This window comes from Prionailurus viverrinus, chromosome B2 (genome assembly GCF_022837055.1).
Source record: "Prionailurus viverrinus isolate Anna chromosome B2, UM_Priviv_1.0, whole genome shotgun sequence".
NCBI lineage: Eukaryota > Metazoa > Chordata > Mammalia > Carnivora > Felidae > Prionailurus > Prionailurus viverrinus.
In genome coordinates this window covers 45,742,292-45,763,518 of record NC_062565.1, presented here as the reverse complement: position 1 = coordinate 45,763,518, position 21,227 = coordinate 45,742,292, and the positions used below count along the sequence as shown (strand labels likewise).

The window sequence follows — 21,227 nt, the reverse complement described above, 5'->3', positions numbered from 1 at the left end:
CCCAGGAGCCCCAGAGTATAGATGTTTGTAATGTTCATGTGTGTTTGTGTGTGTTGGTGTAGGTGTGTGTGTTAACCCTGAAAAGCTTAGTGTATATTTACTAAATGGATTATTCTTCCAATTTTTGAAATGTTAACTCATGCCATGCTTCATGAAACTGAAGCTGAAAACTTTTGGCTGAAACTGAATCGTAAGACTTGATCCTGCATAAAGGAGTTGTAATAGACTGCTACAGACAGAAATGATGGGAACGGGGGTAGGGATGGGATGGATCATTTCCCTATGCATGTGGCGAGTCTTGCATAGCTTCGTAATTCTCTTTGCATCTTTCTAATCCTGTTCATCTTGCATGGGATCCCATGACACTCCAAAAGGTTAAATATAAAATCCTCACATGCCACTCCACCCACATCAGCTCCACGATTGCAAGAGCCATCCTCTGCCTTCATTGTGTTCCTTCACTTAGAGTAACAATCTGTTGTCTGGAATGTGCATCCCTCTGGTAACTGTAGTCTCTCCTTTTTCTGTTTTCAAGGATGGGAGGAACAGTTTTATTGGACACCAACTGGGCGGGGTAGTGGAAGTGCCAAACAGCAAGGACCAGCGGGTCAAGTCAGCCAGAGCCATTCAAATCACCTACTACCTCCAGACCTATGGTTCTGCCACCCAAGACCTCATAGGGGAGAAGTGGGAGAATGAGTTCTGTAAGCTTATGAGGAAGCTCCAGGAGGAGCACCAGGACTTCCAGCTCTACTCTTTAGCATCCTTTAGCCTCTGGAGAGACTTTCATAAGACCAGCATCCTGGCCAGGAGCAAGGTCTTGGTGAGCCTTGTGCTGATCCTGACCACAGCCACCCTCTCCAGCTCCATGAAGGACTGTTTGCGCAGCAAGCCCTTCCTGGGCCTCCTGGGGGTGCTCACGGTGTGCATCTCCATCATCACGGCAGCAGGGATCTTCTTCATCACCGATGGAAAGTACAACTCCACCCTGCTTGGAATCCCATTCTTCGCCATGGGTAACTATCCATCCTTGTGGTAATCGGATTCTTACCGATATGGGGCAAGGTAGTATATTTCTTGAATTCTCAGGCAGAAATCCGTTTTAATTTTGCACTGATGCGTCTGTGTGATTATGTAAAATCTTACTTGGGGTGGTGTCCGTTTCAACCTTACTGGGCCTTTTGGAAATTTTAGGCTGACCAAGTCATCTTCCCATTTATGTTGGGGAATTGAGTGCTGTCAGGTATTTTTAAATTATACAATATTGGAATTCTGTACTCTGCTTCTTCAAAAATGATAGGCCAGGGATAATGGAGTACGGAGCTAAGGAAACCCAACACTTAGTCTGAACAAACTTTCGTGGCTCGTATTCATGGGCATCTTCAAGTTGATGATGGTGAAGAGTGAATAGCGTAGGGTGAAAATTCAAAGAACCACTCACATATTCTAATCTGAACAACTCCTTCATTAATCTTGGCTTATTAATTCATTTCAAAAATTTCCCAGAAATTATACTCATTTACTTACCTCCATATTAGCTAAACCTTCCTGCTGCTGCTTAAAGGTGTCTCCCCCAATTTCTTACATCTCTGGTAAAAATAATTAATGAGCATCTTCACTCAAGATTATTCCTTCTTATAACTTTTCTCCTAGGCATACATAAATGTCTAGAAAATGCTTTATGAGTGTGTGTGTGTGTGTGTGCGTGTGTGTGTCTGTTCTCACGAAAAAAGAAGATCAAGTCTGGGAAGAAATGTGAGTGATGGCTCAGCAACGAGACTGATGGAGTGCATCAGAAAAGCCATGATAATGGTGATATCTGTGGTACTACAAAAGAGTTCTGTCAGATATGATATAATTCCCCACATTCAGTGATTTGGAGGTTGAGCTGTAATAATGGCCTCTACGAGGTGAACTGACATGAACAGGAGAGTCTTGAGCTGTAAAGTAAATGTTAAAATCAGCTATGAATTACAATTTTATTACTAAATAAAAAACCCCACAGGTATGTGGCCAAAAAGTCTTCCAGGTAATCCAGACCCTTTTTGTTTTCACTTTAACAAACATTTTTGAGAATACCGCAAAACAGGTTTATAGTGTAGGTACTGGGGTCAAACTTCTTTATCTGGAAACCCAAGTTCGTTGTGACCCCTAGTAAGTCAGTTCATCTCAGTAAGCCTCAGGTTACTCATATAAAATAAGGGTAATAATCGTATCACTTTCAAATAATTGTTGTTTGAATGGAGTAGAATACACTTAAAGCTTAGAACATACAGCAAATGCTTTGTAAATCTTATCAAGCTTTAAGTGAGCTGGATTCAATGATCAATAGGAAACAGCCCTTAGATTCAAGAAATTGAAAGTCATCCTGGATTTTGCATATCGTCGTTAAATGCATGTTCATCTTGTTAACAGAAGTTTTTTTTTTCTTTTTCCCAAAGAACTATATTAAAATTTGTTTGTACCAGTGATAAGGATGAGCCTAGATTTGAACCATTTAATACTTGTTTTTTGAGCTCAGTCTCTTGACTTGAAATAACAATATAAAATTCATAAGGAACATTCAGCATGATTCACAAATGCAGCATGGCTCATTCAAAATGACAAATTAGATACCTAAAACTGTGGCAATCTAAGTAGGTAATGGAAAGATTTATCAGGAAAATTATATGTTATATAGAATTCTATATTCAATACAAATAAGGAGAAAAATTGTCTCCAGTGGTGTTGAATTGTAGTATCAATTCTACAAAATCAAAGTGGTGTTTTCATTCCTTAAGGAAATAATAACATGTAAAGCCATAGCACTGAAGCAAATGCCCAGACCCTGAAACACATACTTTTCACACTTTTTTTTTCCTCTCTCAGTGTTCTTTAAGATCATAACTCAACTCTGGACAGTGTAGGTGCAGACTCTAAGAAGCCTGGTGAATGGTTACTCTTCAGGATTCATAGAATTCAGTCCTTAAAATGTTCTGAAATAAACTTTTTTGGTATGTTCTGAAAACATAACTACAATAAACCTACCAATAAATACTTATTTCAGATATCTTTTCCATCAAGAGGGAGTTTGTTGGTTGTGCTTTTTTCTGTTTGTAAAATGATCCATAATGATAAAGATACCAAGATCAAGAACTAGCAAAATGAAAGGAATATCCTACAGGGCCAGGAAATCTGGGCTTTCATTCTAGTTTTTCCACTAACTTTGTATGTTTTATTCAACTTTGTCCCAGTTCTTCATATATTAAATGAAAGTTTCGGGCTTTTCAATCTCAAATTTTGAAGATCCTACAATATTATTCATTTCATTTTCTTTCTTTTTTAAAGTTATTTATTTATTTTGAGAGAGAGAGAGAGAGAGAGCGAGCAGGGGAAGGACAGAGAAAGGGAGAGAGAGAGAATCCCAAGTAGACTCTGCACTGTCAGCACAGAGCCCAATGTGGGACTCAAACTACCAACTGCAAGATCATGACCTGAGCCGAAATCAAGAGTCAGACACTCAACAGACTGAGCCACCCAGGCACCCCTATTTATTTCATTTTCTACTGAAGCTAGATCATTCCTTTAATCATTCCTTTCTAATGTCATGTAAGGTATGCGTTATCCTCCAACCTCTAATCTCCATTCTCCTTTGTTGACTTCTAGTGTGTGTGTGTGCGTGCGTGCGTGTGTGTGTGTGTGTGTGTACATATGAAAGAGAGAGAGAGAGAGAGAGAGAGAGAGAGGCTTTAGATGGAAAAACCACAACCTTGCATTCAGAGCACAACTCCATGAAGGTGATGAGGTGGAATGTGCTATTGAGCATCAGTAAGTTCAATTGGCAGATCTATATCTTCTAGGGGTACACATGGCATTGGTTGAAAGTAGCCCTTTGATTGATTACATTGTATATGGTATCCAAACTGCATAATATGAAGTTAGTTGGGTGTAAGGCAAAGAAGCCCAACTCTTCTGGAAAACTTTTATTTCTATTCCTATCTTCTCACAAGGATTTATCTGAGGTAGTGAATATTCACTCCACTGTGCCTCTCAAGATTCAAACCTTTTGTGTTCGTTAGAACTTATCCCTGAAGCTGAATATGTCACTTATGATGTTCTGCTCTTCAGCTATCTTGTTTCTGACCACGTATCTTCCTTCTAGACTGCACCTGCCTTGTTCTTTTTTCTGATCATTCATCCACTTAATATCCCTGGTGCCATTTAAGAGGCACATGTACTGTACTTTTATATCCTGCCATTTTTTTTGACAGAGAGAGCATGAGCAAGGGAGAGGGGCAGAGAGGAGAGAGAGAGAGAGAGAGAGAGAGAGAGAGAGAGAGAGATAATGAGAGAGAGAGAATCTTAAGCAGGATCCGTGTTCTACATGGAGCCCAACAGAGGGCTCGGTCCCATGACCCTGAGATCATGACTTGAGTCAAAATCAAGAGTCAGTCACTCAACTGACTGAGCTAGAGCTACCCAAGCACCCCTATCCTGCATTTTTTAAACCTGTACCAATTTTTATATTTTGTCTGTAAGTAAATTCGTGTCTCTCAAATTGTATGTTCCAGATTTAGGTTTATAAAAGATGATCATAGGCATATATATGACCTCTGGAATGACCTATTATGACTAAAATGACCCTATTTAACTCCAGCTTAACATCTTTTCTCTATGCAAACATAAAGCAATAAGAATGTCACTAATTTAATTTATAACTCATTGTCAGCCTTTTTTTTTTACTTCATTTGCTTTGTGTGAATGTGTTTCCTCTTTCTGGAAGGAGAAATATGGGCTAATATTGCATACAGGTACCAACCTGGCTCCTTGCTGATCTTCTGTGGATAATTGCCAAAGACATTAGTAGCCTTGCTTCACTGTTATTTTTGCGATCTATCCTGAATTCGTTTTATACGCCAGGAGTCTTACTTTGGTCATTTGTGATTTTGACAAGAGCTGCTTTGTGGCAGTACTGAGACTAATTTAAAGTTCAATAGAGCTTAAAAAATAGGTAGTGAAGATAGTGAGTAAAGATGATGGACACATGTACCTGACTTGTTTTGTTCAGGGGAAGCCAGCCTTTCCATCTACAAGACCTCATTCATCATCTAAAACTCCGCGCTCAAAATTCCGTGTTCATGAGCTCCATGTTCATTTGTTTATTAATGGATTCAAATATCTATTGAGCACCTACTATGTTCCAGGTATTTTTGGATTCTAGAGTAAAAGGCACTGAATAGAACTGATCAAGTTATTGCCCACATGGATCTTACATTGTTGGCCTGCAAAGGGGAGGCATCTGACAATAAACAAATAAGATAAGTGCTATAAAGTGCAAAAATAAAGCAGGATAAGGGATAAAGAGCATAAGTGGTAAGAGAAAAGACTTTCTAAAAAAACAGAAAGAAATTGAAGTAGAGAGCTAAATGAAGTAAAGAAGTATCCATGTGGCAACCTGAGAAGAACGTCTCTGACAAAGCCAATTATAAATGCAGTCTTTTAGATGGGCTTCTCTTGGTAAAGTTGAGGAACAGCAAGAAAGGGAGTGTGGCTGGAGCAGAGTGGACAACTGTGTGAGTATTATGAGATGGAGTTAGGAAAATTGTAAAGGGCCAGATCATGTAGGGCACTGAGAATTCTTTAGATGGAAAGCTATCTGAAGCATTTGAGACATTAGAGTATGACCTGACTTACGTTCTCAAGGCATCTTTGGCTACAGTGTGAAAATTAGTCTGCAGTGGATCGAGAATGGTTATAGGGAGACTGTGTAAGACGTTATCACAAAAATTTATGGGATATAATGGTGGTGACTTGAAATACCATGAGAACAGGGACAGTGGTAAAAAGGGATTCGACTCAGGATGTATATTTGAAAATAGAATTGACAAGATTTGCTGCAGGATTGGATGTGGTATGTAAGAAAGAGAAGAGTCAAGGATGACCCCAATCTTTCAGGACTGAATAATTAATAGAAAGCATTTACTATTTATTGTCATAAGGAGATTATGGAAGGAATCAGTGGTAGAGGAAAACTTTAGGAATTTACTCTTCTATCTGGTAAGTTAGATATACCTATGAAGCATCCAAGTGGGAAAAATGTGGGCTAAGACAGTATGTAGATCAGGTTCAGAAGTAAAATCAGTAAGTTGGAGCTGGAAATATAAATTTTGGATTTATCATGGCATAGCTGATAATAAAAGCCATGAGATCTGACAAGATCAACTGGAAAGATAAATATAGATAGGAAATAGAAGTCTAAGATCTGAGCCCTGAAGCTTTCCAATGCTTAGAGATTGGGAAAATGAAGATGATTTAGAAAAATGACATTAAGAAGGATCAGGCAGTGAGATGGCAGGAGAATCAAAAGATAATAGTGTCCCAGCAGCCAAGTAAAGAAGGTGTTTCCTGAAAAAGCTAGACATCAACTGTTTCAAAAGCTGCTAAGAAGTTGTGTCCAATGAGAACTGAGACTTGGTCATTTGACTTAGCAACTTGAAGGTCAGTGGTGACTTTGACAAGAATTGCTTTGGAGGCGTGCTGCGAGTAACAAAGAGGTTGAGTAGAGCTTGGAGCATAAGAAGTGAAGACAGTGAGTAATGATAATTTTTCCAAGGAGTGTTACATCACAGAGAAACAATGATTGTACGCTAATTGGGATGCGCAGTACAGAAAGCTTCATAGTAAAGCAAAGATAGGAAGAAACTGCAGAAGCAATGTCATTGAGTAGGAGAGATGGGCCTGGATTCAGAACACAACTAGAGTCATGGGCTTTATATAAGAGCACAGACAGCTCATCTCCGGTTAAGAAAAGAGAAAGCAAAATATACGGACAGATCCAGATAGATTGGTACATGTGGGGGTGGGAGTGTGTGGAAATTCTCTTCTGTGGCTTCAACTTTGTCAGTAAAATATGAAGCAAGTTATCAGCTGAGAATAAATTTGGGAGAGGAGGTGCTGATTTGAGGAAAGTGAAGAGATTTTGAAAGAGTGGCTTTGGAAATTGGAGAATAAATTAAAGAAAAAAAAAGCTAGGTGAACAGCTAAGAAGCCCAAGGAACCACTTGAAGTTCGCGTTTACGGATTTAGAAAAGAAATCAATTGGCATTGTTGCTGAGTCAGTGCCCCACCTCCAGCCATATATAGCTGCCTGGGGGAGGGGTTGAGTAGGCAATGACATGAATTTAATTGGAAAAAACCTTACGGGGGGGGAAAAAAAAAGGTTTATAGTGTATGCAGAAGAATGACTATAATGACAGATCATGAAAATTTTACTAGTTGGGGTCAACTAAACCATGTTGCAATAACAAATAATGCCTTAAATCTAGTTGGATTAACACAACAAAGATTGATTTCTTGCTCATACTACAGTTTAGTGTGGGTCAGGAAGCTTTCTTTGGGAACTCTTTCTCCAGCAGAAATTCAGGGGTCGAGGATGCCTCTGCCATGCAACATCTTGTCTTCTCAGAGTTTGTGGTCCCAGCTGTGTACACAGAAAAGAGAATAGTTAGGGAAACCACACCAACTTATAACTACCTTGCACGTGAATTGATAGTTATTTCTCATCATATTCTATTGGCCAGAACTAGACACATGGCCATAAGTTAGCTAAAGGAAGTACGGAAAATGTAGGAGAGTAAATGGATTATTTAATGAATTATTAACTGTCTCTCTCATATAAACTAAGTCAAACAAAAAGGGCAATGAGGATTTACTTCCCATCATCATCATAGCAAAAAACTGATGGGGTCAAAATACTAGGATTTTTTGTGAGGTCAGAAAATTGTTTGAGGTTGGAGTCTATTCTGGTTATCGATTACTGTATAACAAACACCACAAGACTTCTTAGTACAAAACAACCATTTTATTATGCTCATGGGTTTTGTGGGTCAGTAATTTAAAAAGGGTACAGTGAGGTCAATTTCTCCCATCTCTACAATGTCTAGAGCCTCGGCTCAGGGTCACTTGAATGTCCAAGGGCTGGGACGGCTGGGGCTAAAACAACCACTTCTAAGATGCTTTCTTTGCTCACATGACTGGTACCAAGTTTGGGATTTCTGAAGGAGCCCCTCAGCCTAGAATTTTGAAGATGGCCTCTAACTGTGTCCTCTCCAGCATGGTGTTCTCAAGGTAGTCAGGTTTCTAATCTGGTGACTCGGGCTCCAAGAAAAAAGTATTGCAAGAGAGCAAGGCAAAACTGCAGGGCTGACCTGGTCACAGAAGTTGCATAGCATCACATCAGCCATATCCTGTTGACTGCATGCCATTCACAAAAGCTAGCTCAGGTTCAAGAGGACGGCAGTGGGACTGTACCACTTCAGAGAGTGGCAGAGAGTTGAGAGAGAGGCGGAGTCACATTGCAGAAGAACAGGTGGAATGGGAGCGACCGTTCTGGCCATCTTTGGAAACAGAGATCTGCCACACAATCATAATGGGAGTGAGCTGGAAAAGAAAGAGATGGATTCTAGAGATGCGTGGTATCAAGGTCTTGAGAAGAGATTATTACTAATGAAAATGACCATGATTTGATCATTTTGAGCTGGGAGACAAATGTAGGATTGAAGACATTATGAGTTCAAAGGACCTGAGTATAGAAGGGATTTTCTCTGTGGAATCTGAAGTCATGAAAAATTATGACAAGAGTTGTTATGGCCACTGACACATTGAGTCCTATGTTAAATCTTTAGCAAATGAGAGAGACTGATCCTGAGGTTTGTAAATGAATAATAATTTTTTTTAAAAAAGGAATAATTTGCATACTACGTGGCCTACCTTCAAAAGAGTAAGTGTTTTTAAGGAAGACGAACAACATCTTTGACTTCCCACGAGGTAGAGGATAGCACCTATAAAACTTTCAGGTCCCACAACACAAGAGGAATAGGAGAACAAAGAGGCCTCCAATGGAGACAGCCAGGAAAGCAGTGTCCTCGGGGGATGGCCAGCTTTCGTTAGAGCAAGAAGCTAAAGGTTATATTTGGGGAAGAGATTCTGGAGGTAGGGAATCTTAGTGATGACAGGACTGAGTTCCAGAGGGGAGAGAGAAAGTGGGAAAGATGAGAAGATGGTCAGATAGGGGGTTATACAGAACTGTATAGGAATGACAGTTCCCAGACCTGGGAATCGTGGGCCTCTGTGATTGCTCTGTGAGGGGAAGGGTATGGCTCGATGGCCGTACCAATGATCCCACTGGGCAAAGTCGTTCTGTTACATTGTAAGTCAGATCATATCACCCACCTGCTCAAAATCCTATACTAGCTTCCCATCTAAACCAAATTCAATGGATACAAACATTCAGTGATTTCCAAAGTCCCGACAAGACTGACATCTGTTGTCCCTCTGGTCTCAGGTTCAGCCTGTCTCTCTCTCTCTATACCTGGAAAGCTCTTCCTCAGATACCTGCAGACTTGTTTCCTTACTTCCTGCAGCTTTTAATGCAAATGTCACCTTCTTAGTGGGGAATCCCCTGGCCACTCTATCCCAAACCACAAGCACCCTCACCTTCTGGTCTCCCTCTCTGCTTCAGTTTTCTCCTTAGAGCTCATCATTATCTACTATACAATACAATTTGCCTTTGGACTTGTTCATTTTCTATCTCCCAGCAATGGAATATAAGCCCAGAAAGAACGTAAATTTTCATTGTTCCATTCCCATTGTTTTCTAGTACTTCAAACAGTACTTGGCCTGGAATAGGCCTTAAAAATTAATGTGGAATTAATGAATGAATGGTCTCTCAGTGTTTCTCAAATGAGTTATGCTCTATTCGAGTCACTAGGTCAGTTTAACATATCATGATCCACATTTATGTTTCACTTAAGGAGAAGGAAAGAAAATAGAAAGAAATAGGAAATAGCCGAAGGTATTGCACATAGTAAAGTATTATTGTATCAACACTTTAGTTTCAGTATAATACATATGTGTATAACAGATCCCAGTGGAAGATGTTTTTCATAATGTGGGCCCCGGTCAAAATTTTTAGAAAAACACTCTAGAAACTTTGTTGGGCTAATGTCTTAAACAGATCATGGTGATAAGTGAGGATTTATTGATGGGGAGGCCACTGGGAGAACTCATCAGAAACATATGTAGCTGCTTCTCTTGGTTAGTTCTGCTTGGAGGCAGGATCAGTACTTTGGAAGGGGAGGGTTTTGCCAGGCATTTAAGGTGTTACTTCCTGGGCACTGCTGTTTCCCTAGACCAGAAATAGCACAGTGTTTAACACGTAATGGGCCCTCTAAGACTTGAGAGTTGGCTAAAGTTTTTTAATGATTATGTTATGGTTTTGGAAATATTTCTCAGTAAGTTGCTTTTGCCACAGGACCTGTTTTACATAGGATCATTAAGCCATCGAAAGCCTCCCCAAAGTAACTCATTGCTGGGAGAGACAGGGCCTATTATTATGACATCAAGAATGTTCAGTTGGAGCTCTTTCCCAGCCATATTAATTGCAGCCACCCTGCTTTTGGTAAGAAACTGTTACTTCCTTTGGGAAAGGGTTGGCCGATGGCCTTGTTTATGGCTTGGGATCAGAAGATTTGGGATTCCAGTTTAGTCCCACCTCTTATGGGCCTCTCCTGTTTTCTGTTTCATACCGTGAGGAAGTTGGACTGATTTGTCTTTAACATCCCTTCCACCTTTATTCTTTAATCAGTGAATCTTTTATTTGACACTTAGGCTATATGGCATGTTATTTTCTGGGTTTGGGGTTCCCTGGGGGCTAGACTGGGTCTACTTGGCATCTTTTCTAATGTCTACTCCAAAGTGCCCATAGTAGGCATTTTGCAAACATTGACTTACCGATGACTCTTGTGGCCGTTAACGTTCATAGAGGAAGAAAAGTCTAAACTCTTGGCTGTTCTTAGTTTGGGTATCTTAATGTCCCTATTTTTCTTCTGTTTTTCTTTAGTTCTGATTTTCTTATATTGATGTCTGTTCTTTTGTAGCTTTGAGATGGATTTTCTGAGACGTAAGTTTCTAATAAGTTAAAACATCGTCTCACTAGCTGGTTTTTGTAGACCTTTTAAAGGAGGTGGGAAGGGAACAGATTTTTGGCATAACAAGTAAGAAGTTGAATTTTGTGCCAAGCATTTCAGGTAGCATGTACTTTTTATTGTATAGCACTGTCCAACATTAGTAGTAATTATATCCTGACTCCTTAAGATTCTACATTTTCTTTGGAATCCACCTCCATATTGCACTTTTTACTGCAAACAAGCTTCCTCCAGTGATAGTTGGAGGTTTGGAATGAGGAAGAGTACTATTATATAACACAATTTTACTCAGGGTGAGAAGCATATGGACTCATTTTGGTGATACTGTTTATCTCAAGGGTAGCTGAAGCTAGTTTAGACATTAAAATGGAAAGATTTGTAAATATACCTCATGCTGCTTAATCCACTCTGCTCTTGCTTTTTACCTCTTGAATCAGGTAGCAATCAGTCTTGAGTAATTAAGCAGCTAGGGAATTGTGAAAGATGAATTTATTTAGCACATGGTAGAACTATTACTATGTCAGGTACTATCGCTTCTCCAGCATGGACTTCCAAAGCCATGGACTACAATAACATCTCTAATACAAGCAATCTGAACGATTCTCATTAACTGAAGTTGACTTAACTGTCATGACAAAACATTCCAAGAAAAAAATATCCCTAGTGCCCGAAAGCTGCGGCTACCAACCAGATTGGGATTTTCTGCAGTGCTGTATCAGGGTAAATGCTGCAATTTAACTCGAAACTTGAATGGTGGAAATGCATTAAGGCTTATGCCATTACTTTTCTGAGGAAAAACAAAGCCCTATCCAGGAAAAAAAAATCATTTAAAATCTGGACACTTACCTTCTAGATTCAATTCTTTCCCAAGCCAGTATTTTCATACCCAGGTATCTAACAAAAAAAAGACAATTAGCAGAGAAGGATGAGATAATTCCTGTATTGATTTGAGGATGCTAGTGGCAACCCTTAGGCTTCTAAGAATTGAAGAATCCCTATGCATTGATTCCCACCTGCCTTCCTGGAACACTATGGTTTATGTATGCATCCGATATATGTGTCATAGTGGCTGATTTCTTTTGTAATGACAGAGCAATGCCTTCACCCAGACCAAGGCAAAACTTATTTGAGCTTCATCTTCTAGATCCTACTGTGTACCTTTAGAGAAATTATAATGCTGAGTTTGAATTTAATATGAAGAAGATGCTGCCATTTTTTTCTAGTGCTTCCTGACTTGGCCTAAATCAAATAAGACTATGTCCTGGCCAGTGATATTTCCAGTAATTGTTTACATCCTAAATTAAATATTTTTTTAAAGTTTATTTCTTTATTTTGAGTTAGACAGATAGAGAGAGTGAGTGGGGGAGAGGGAGAGAGAGAATCCCAAGCAGGCTCCATGCTATCAGGACAGAGCCCAACGTGGGGTTCTATCCTACCAACCGTGAGATCATGACCTGAGCAGAAATCAAGAGTGAGACACTTAACCAACTGAGCCACCTAGATGCCTCCATCCTAAATTAAATATTGTATTTAATAATATAAATCAGTAAAGTATTACTTAAGAAAATTTACTAATGGTATTTGAGAACACATAATAAAAAGCATGGAGTATAACCATAATAGTCAATAATATACACCAAAAAAAAGGAGACAATTTTGTCAGAAAGAAGTGGGTACAAGAATAGGTTTTTCAGCCTTAAAAAAGAAAAACTACTATTTATCTTACCAGCAATGGATGGGCTTATTCAGGAATAAAAGAGAATTGTAATCCTGGACAAACAACCTGTGGCAAAACCAGAGACAAATCCTGGAAACAAAGGAAAGGTATGCTTCTGAAGGAGAAAATTGTAAGTTGGGAAGGCTGTTATAAACTACACTCCATTGGAGTAAACCAGGAGTTGAAAGCATGGTGACTTTTCATTGGCTTAGCTATGGCAGAGGGGCAGATAAGGAAAGCATTTCTTTCTTTAGCTGGGATAGTAAAGTTGTGTCCATGTGCATAGTCAAGTCCACTTCTTCCTCTTGGGTCTGCAATTGACTAAGAATAGCAAGGTTTGAGAGCTCTCCTCACGGAAACCTTCTGATTCCATTTTAGTGGGGTTTCCCATTACTAATTTTCACAGGTTAAGCTACTTTTTAGCGGGGGGGGGGGGAGGAGATGGGAGAAACACATTACATGGCTCATTTCACTGAATGAAAACCAGTGGAGATCACCTATACACACACAAAGAAAGACTACTAAAGGCACCTAATTTGTAGATTTTTGGGAGTGACTGTGATGACTATAATGACTCATTATAACACTCAACAATAAATTAATGGATTTACTCTATAACTCTGTCCCCTTTACCTTCCTTTCCACTGTGTTGGTCAAGGGTCAGGGCAACTTCATGTACTTGACTGTGTTGGAACAATGTTTCAGCAATAATAAGTGCTCAATAATTATTTCTTGAATGAATGACTTTAATTCCTACCTCACAGCAAAGATAAAGCTTAATTGTTTTAGAAATGGATATCTATGTATGAAATTCCATGTGTTCTTTTAAAATTCTGGGAATAATGATCTTTAAACAAAGCCATTGAAAATGGTTATGTAATGAAGGGATTTTGGATCTCCAAATATAAGAGTTTAGTCTAATTGTTTTATTATTTGTTTGGGTGCTTCATGCAACCTAAAAATATTCCCATGGCCATTTTATCATAAAGATGACTTCCTTATTTTCCCAGAGATACGTGGGCACCTGTTTCTACTAAATAAGGAAATAAAAGTCACCAGAGCGATTCTCAAGTATGTTTTGAAGCCAAGATCAAAACCTGTATTACTTAATTTTTTTTCTCCCAGATTCCTTGACTCTGTTGTCTGTTCTCAAACTGAGCCCCGAGGACTCCTTGGGAGGCATTAAGACTATGGGCCTTGGAAAGAATTGAGCCAGCAGAATTTCTGGCTATTCCTCTCTGCTTCTGCCCATGAATTTCGCTCTGGTATTTTTTACATGGCAAGTTACCATAAAGATTTAGTTTGTGGAGAAATTCCTGTGGATCAAAAAACAAACCAACAAATGTTTGAAAACTGCCAGTTCTCTACCATTCTCCTCCTTCATAACGTTATGGAAGGCAGAAACTGAACTTAAGATGAACTAAATTTATTTTACAGCCTGGGTGGCTGTGCTTTGATCAACTGTTATATCTACATGCTTGCTGTAGTTATTTTATTGAAATATTTCTAGAAGTGTGATTTCTACTTAAGACTTTAACATTCGCTCCTGTAGACAAGTTAACCTATTTTTAAGATACAGAAAATCCAAAGGGATGGAGGCAATGAGGTTTCATGGTTGCCAGAGGAAACTGAGCAAGACTGCAAAGAGACTCCAAAGGGTAGAATTATTTGTAACTTCACTGTATCCTAGGGTTAGGTTAGACTGTCTGTCTTACAGGTCAAAAAATTGAATTGTAAAGGCACAGTGGCAAACTAGACTCTCAAAGAAAGGATCCCATTTACTAAGTTGGAAAGAGATAATGGCCAACAGCTCTGTTCTGGTAACCTTTCCAAAAAATGGTCTAGTATACCACATAACAAGGCTTTCTTAAGATATATGAAAAAGACCAATTATTACTCAAAAGGCTTTGTGATGAGCATAAATGAAAAAATGATATCTGATGAATTTGAATGCTGCCAAATTGCCCACTCTGTCCTTCCAGATTTGGTGTCTTTCTTGCCTGAAAAGTTTTATGTACACAATACAGATTCATTGTTAGATGTTATCATTCTATGCTGCCTATCTCCTTTGGTTGATAAGCTTTATCTATACAATGACTCCATATCACTGACTATGTTAATAAATGCACTAAGTCAATAGTGTTTCTGCTGGGACTAGAAGACATTCTTTCTTCTTAGATTATTTATTGATCAAATAAGTTTAATCCTCAGACAGTCCCCATCTTTTTATGTTTTCCACATATTTGAAGTTCATCCCTTCTGTTTCCACTGGGAACTTTCTATGATATTTTTCTTTTTGGTTGTGTTATTTATTCCAGTCTGTTTATCTCTTTGCCCATTCTGCTAATTCTTCCTAATCTTATCCTGAAAGATGAAAACCCTAAATTAGTAGCACATTATGTGAGAATTCCTTTATTCTTTCCTCCTACTCAAATGCCATTACCAACATACCATCTACTTGCATAGCTTAGCACTGTTGTGTTTCTAGAGCAGTCTGGCCAAGGGAGAGATGTCTGTCAAAGGAAGTCCATGGGCTTCGTCTCTATGAACTTCCAATTCCAATCTCTTCACATTGTTTTCTCTGACCAAAATGAAACTGCTGTATATCCAAGCACACAAGGCCATTTCCTGTCTCATGATGTTCCTTTCTCCAGAAATTTCTTTCTATATCTCCCTTGTTTTGAATTTCGAGCCTTTAATGTTTGTTGCTCTATGGCATTTTTTACTGACTTCCAAACCCAAGAATGACTGGTTTTCTTTTTTGCCTTCTCTGTGCCCTTGTTTACATGCCTGTCTTCAATTCTATACTAGACTGCAAAGCCTTCATTAGAAAAGTTTCAACTTCAGGATGCCTGGGTGGCTCAGTTAAATGTCTGGCTCTTGATTTTGGCTCAAGTCATGGTCTCATGGTTCACAAGTTTGCGCCCCTCATCGGGCTCTGTGCTGATGGTGCAGAGCCTGCTTGGGATTCTCTTTTCTCTCTCCCTCTCTCTCTTTCTCTGCCCCTACCACGTGTGCATGCACACATGTTCTCTCTCTCTCTCTCTCTCTCTCTGTCTTAAAGTAAATAAATGAACTTTAAAAAAGTGAGAAAGGATCTGGGGCGCCTGGGTGGCTCAGTCGTGTAAGAGTCCGACTTCAGCTCAGGTCGTGATCTCATGGCTCGTGGGTTCGAGCCCCATGTCGGTCTGTGTGCTGACAGCTCAGAGCCTGGAGCCTGCTTTGGAGTCTGTGTCTCCCTCTCTCTCTCTGCCCCTCCCCCACTTTTGCTCTGTGTCTGTCTCTCTCAAAAATAAATAAACATTAAAAAAATTTTTTTAAGAGAAAGGATCAACTTACTGTTTTTATCTTCAGCGACTAGTAATGGGCCTACCACAATATAGGAAGTAATTTAAAATTATTTTTGGACTGACTCAGTGAAGGCCAGCTCTGCCATATTGGCCCCCTGTATATAACTGGCCACCACCCTGGGTTCCTCACATAGCACTTGTGCTGGTTACTTTCTGTTTTCCCTCCCTATCATCACCAACACATTTTCTTCTCTATCCTTCTCTTCTTTGATCTTTGTTCTAGAAGGCTAATTTTTGTAGATTGCTCCACCAAGGCTCCCTTGGCACCTTGTTTGTGTTGAGTTTGGCCAGTAAGAGGCATCACCAGGAGATAGTAGGGCAGAAAGAGAAAGAGGTCAAGGTCTGTCTTTCCTTCTTCCTTCTCTGCTTTGACAGTATTTCTCTGACAAGTTCATCCTCCGACAGGCAGCCACTCCATATCTACAACTGTTACTAGACCCCGGTAGTACTATTTCCTCCCTTTATTCCTTTAGGCTTAAAAGTAATAACAACTTCCTGCTCGTGCTCGTCTCTAGATACCTCAACATCCCTGGTTTTTGGCTCTGACCATAGGTTTGTAAGTAAGTCTCTCAATTAAGGTTTTTGTATTTATACTGTCTAAGGGATTGCTATGTCCTTCCGAGCTTCTCCGTCTCTTGCTAGATATCATACAGCCGTCCAATATCTTAGTGGATCTGAAGTCGTACCCTGAAGTCCATCTGCTTCCCTTAATTTGCTGGCTAATTCTTGCCAACAAATCGTCTTCTTCAAGGGTACTGGATTTTACTCTCTACCAACCAATTCCTGACCATCAGTGGATCTAGGAGCAGTCTGCACTGCCCATTTGAACTTGGTTATCATTAGATAGCTAGATATCTGCCATATTTGGCCATTTTGGACATCTTAACTTCACGATTTCCTTTGGACAGTGAGTGTGCATTGTATCTCCATTTAAATGCCAGTCTTGTGTCACGATTCACTTCTCCTACTTTTATAATTCTTGTACTTTGCTTTCTCCAACAAGTTGAAGTCTTGAGGCATACGAGTTTCCCATGCAGATTTATTTTTATATCTTTCATGGCTATTTTGATATGTCTCTTTTAAGAAAGACCCTAAAGAAGAATTTTCAAACATACATGTTTTTACCTTGGTAAAACTTGGAGCTGGCATTAATAGAGGCTTTGCCCTCTATGAAGCAAGAATGAGAAATTATTTCATTCGAGAGTTCCATATCACTGTGATCATTTTTAGGTCATGGTGGCTATTTTCTTCCTTGTACCTAGTCTAAGCTAAAAGTAGCTTGATATAGAATTGTTGCCTTATAGTCAGATTTTCCAAATATATATAAAAAGAGGCTTCCTGTCCTTGTTTTGTGCCATGGTGCTTGTGCTTTTGCGACTGAAAATAGCATTGGCGCTCATTCCTGGCACATTACACTGCAAGCTTCTATCTAATTTGCTGTCCATACTCATCCTAAAGTCCTTTTCAGTATTGCTGCTTTCCAAGTATTTCCTTCTCATTGAGCATCTATGTCTCATTTTCCACAAAGCTATTCGTTTTCCATTTTCAAGGTTGATACACATCCTTCTACCAACCTCTCTTCTCTCTAGAAACGTTACTTAATATTCCTGAGTGGTAACTTTTTTTTTTATTCATTTTTCCTTATTGCAAAAACAATGCATATTATAGGAAAAGAGAAAGAAAGTGTACAACCACCATCCAGAGATAACTGATAAAAATTTCAACTATACCTTTGACTATATCTCTGTGTCTGTAGGTAGATAAATATGTACAGTTATAAAACAAAACATCTCTCTATATATTGTCATGCAGCCTGCTTTTCTTCTTCCTCTTCTTCTTCTTTATTCATTTAAGTAATCTGTATACCCAGCGTAGGGCTCAAACTCATGATCCTGAGATCAAGAGTCACATGCTCTTCTGACTGAGCCAGCCAGGCTCCCCGCAGTCTGCTTTTTCATTTAATAAATCAGGAATTTCCATATATGGAGAAGTTATATAAACCTGTATATGTACTGTTTTTTCTAACAGTTATATGTTAACACTGGTGTGATTACTGCTCAGATTAAAAACTAGCATTCCAAAAGCCTCTTGAGTTTCTCTTTTCAATCACTCGTACCCCACCTTATAACCATTATCCTGACTTTTAAGGTAATGAGCTCTTAGCTTTTCTCTTTGGTTTCACCTGTTACAATGTGTATACAAACATATATTATTGTATGTTCTTGGTGAACCAGATATTTTATCAGTATGAACTGATTTTCCATCCCTAGAAATGGTTTTTGCTTTAAAGCCTATTTTCTGATATTAAGATAGCTCATCAGAATCTTTTGCTCATATTTGTTACATATGTTTTTCTATTCTTTCAGTATCAACATTTCTGTTTTTTTCAGACTTCCTCATGTGTCTTGTAAATTGCATATAGTTAAATGTGGATATTCTTCAGCTTAACGATTTTTGTCCTTTAGCTGGAAAACTTAGTCCCTTCAGTCTTTTTAATACAATTTCAGAAATTTTCAGGTTTAAATCTACCATTTTATTTGTGTTTTATATTTGTCCCATATGGCCCATATGTTTCTACCCATATATATGTATATATTTGCTCCCATTTTGACCACCTTTTGGAATGAAATAATATATTTTATTACTTCATTTCATTCCGCTTGCCACTTTGAAACTTCTAATATTGTGATTCCTCTAGAAATCAGAGTATAGTCATACTTCATTTACCAAAATGTAAAATTTATCAATAGCTTCATTTGTCTTCCTTATATAAAAAAGGAGATCACATGAACTCTATTGAGACCCCTCCTAACTTACATGTTATTGCTGTCCAGCACTTTAATTTTGATGCTATTATGTAAACTCACTGGACATTATCATTTTTTCTTTATATAGTTCATGGTCTTTTACTTTTACCCACATACTTACCTGCTATTTTATTATTATTGTTTCTTCTTGCATCTTAATTTTTTTAAATCTGAAATCCCTTTCTTCTTTCTAACAGAAATTGCTTAATGCATTGAGAGATGTTCTATTGGTAGAAAAACTCTCTCAGTTTTTTGTTTTTCCCCTCATATTTGAAAGTTATTTTTGCGGGGTATGAAGTTATTGCATTACACTGAAAATGATGATTCTCCATCATCTTTATTCCATTGTTTTTTTCCCCTCACTGCTTTTAAGATTTTGTTGTCTTTGGTTTTCTGCAGTTTCACTCGGATATGTCAATATGTGGCTTTCTTTGTATTTATCTCACTGACAATTTACTGAACCTCATTATTTCATGGATTACTGTCTTTTATAGATTCTGAAAACCTGTCAGCCTTTATCTATTTAAATACTATTTTTATTTTATTCTTTTTTCTTTCTCTTGAACTCCACAAACATATGTTATAATTGGCATGTCCCTCACCTTCCTTTTTGTATTTTCCCTTTGTCTCTCTGTGCTACATTCTAAATATTGTCCTCTGTTTGATAAGACAGTTTACTAATATTCCCTTTTGCTGAATGCTTGGTCTGAATGTTTGTGTCCCTGCTAATTCATATATTGACATCTTAACCCCCACAGTAATGGTCAATGTTACCATTATTACCAGGGGTAGGAGGCAGGGTCCTCATGGCTGCTATTAGTTCTCTTATCACAGACACCTCAGAGAACTTATTCATCCCCTCTATCATGTGAGGAACACAATGAAAAGGGGCCACCTGTGAACCAGGAAGTGGTTCTCACCAGACACCCAATGTGCCAGTGCCATGATCTTGGACTTCCCCACCTCCGGAGTTGTAAGAAATAAATGTTTGTGGCTTATAAGCCATCCAGCTTATGGTATTTTTTGTGATAGTGGCCTCAGTGGACTAAAACACTACACCTAAGCTATTTCTAAGATACCCATTAATTTTTTTTAATGTTTAGTATTAGATTTTTTTTAAATGTCTAAAAGTTCGATTTAATTCTTTTTTGAGTCTCCTATTGTCTACAGCTGTTTGCTATTATCTGAATATACTTTCAAGACCATATACATTTTAACACAGGAAGCATAATCTAAACTTTTTATAAACATTCTGTTATCTGAGGTCTCTATCCCTCTTCCGCTGTCTGTTATTTGTGCAGGTCTTAAATCAATCACCTTGTTTTCTTGTGTGCCTAGTTGTATGAGTGTGTGGTAGGCAAAATTCTTGAAAAAAAAAATCATGGGTGTTTTCATATTCCTATGATGGTATTCTTTTTCTAAAAGGTCTCTGTGGTTGTTTGTCTCTGTCTGGCACCTGAGGGCACTAGTAATTGGAAACCATCTCAAATGTAATTCATAGCCTGAGGTTCCCTGCTCTACCCAGACTATGATGTCCAGTCTGTAAATGTACACAAAGACCCATCCATTAAACACAACATTTTTTTAAGGTTTATTTATTTATTTTGAGAGAGAGAGAGAGAGAGAGAGAGAGAATCCCAAATGAATCCCAAAAGTTTCGTGCTGTCACTGCAAAGCCCAACTTGGTGCTCAACACCACAAACTGTGAGATCATGACCTCAGCCAAAATCAAGAGTCAGAAGCTTAACTGACTGAGCCACCCAGGTGCCCATACACACAACTTTTAAGATACTTTTTCCCTTTTATTTTTCTTCTGCTGTGCTCAGCACAGATAAAGACTTCTGTAAAATGTTCTGTGACTTGAAGTGAGAGGTGGGGGGTAGTTCTGGTGTGTCACTGCTCTGAATCTGTGGCCTCTGAGGTCCCAGCTTGAGGTGAAGAAGGTGTCTCAATAAGACATCTCACCTTTCCTAGCCCATGGAGCAGACCTCTGTCTCCTCTCATCCTTTCAGGCTGCTGACTTGAAGCCCAAGGGTGCAGTACTGTAAAAAAAATATTAATAATAATTAAATAAAACCCTCAAGGAAGAAATGGAATTCCTATGAATTTCTGCTTATTACTTTAGGTTCAGTATGGCCCCCAAAATTTGTCCTTAAGGCTCTCCGTTATATTTGTGGCTGTTCATTGATTTTTCAGATGAAGAGCTTTATTTTTTATCCATTACTTTCTAATTTTCAGCTAGTAGGTTAATCCGAATAACCATCCTGTAAAATGAGGACTCAGAAGCAGCTGCAGTAGCACATTTAATTCCTGGATATTATTCTGGGCAGTATTTAAGCCATCATCATTTGAATATTTGCTTGATATGTATGTGTTGTATATTTAATAT

The 21,227-nt window shown here is 38.6% G+C and overlaps 1 protein-coding gene across 1 annotated transcript in view; it reads left to right on the top strand.

Moving 5' to 3' along the window:
• PTCHD4 (patched domain containing 4) overlaps nucleotides 1-21,227 on the top strand; it is a 178,439-nt gene that overhangs the window by 54,472 nt on the left and 102,740 nt on the right. The window contains exon 2 of the mRNA XM_047857782.1: nucleotides 536-1,016. Coding sequence (XP_047713738.1) covers nucleotides 536-1,016 — 481 coding nt within the window. The remainder of the gene's footprint in view (nucleotides 1-535; nucleotides 1,017-21,227) is intronic.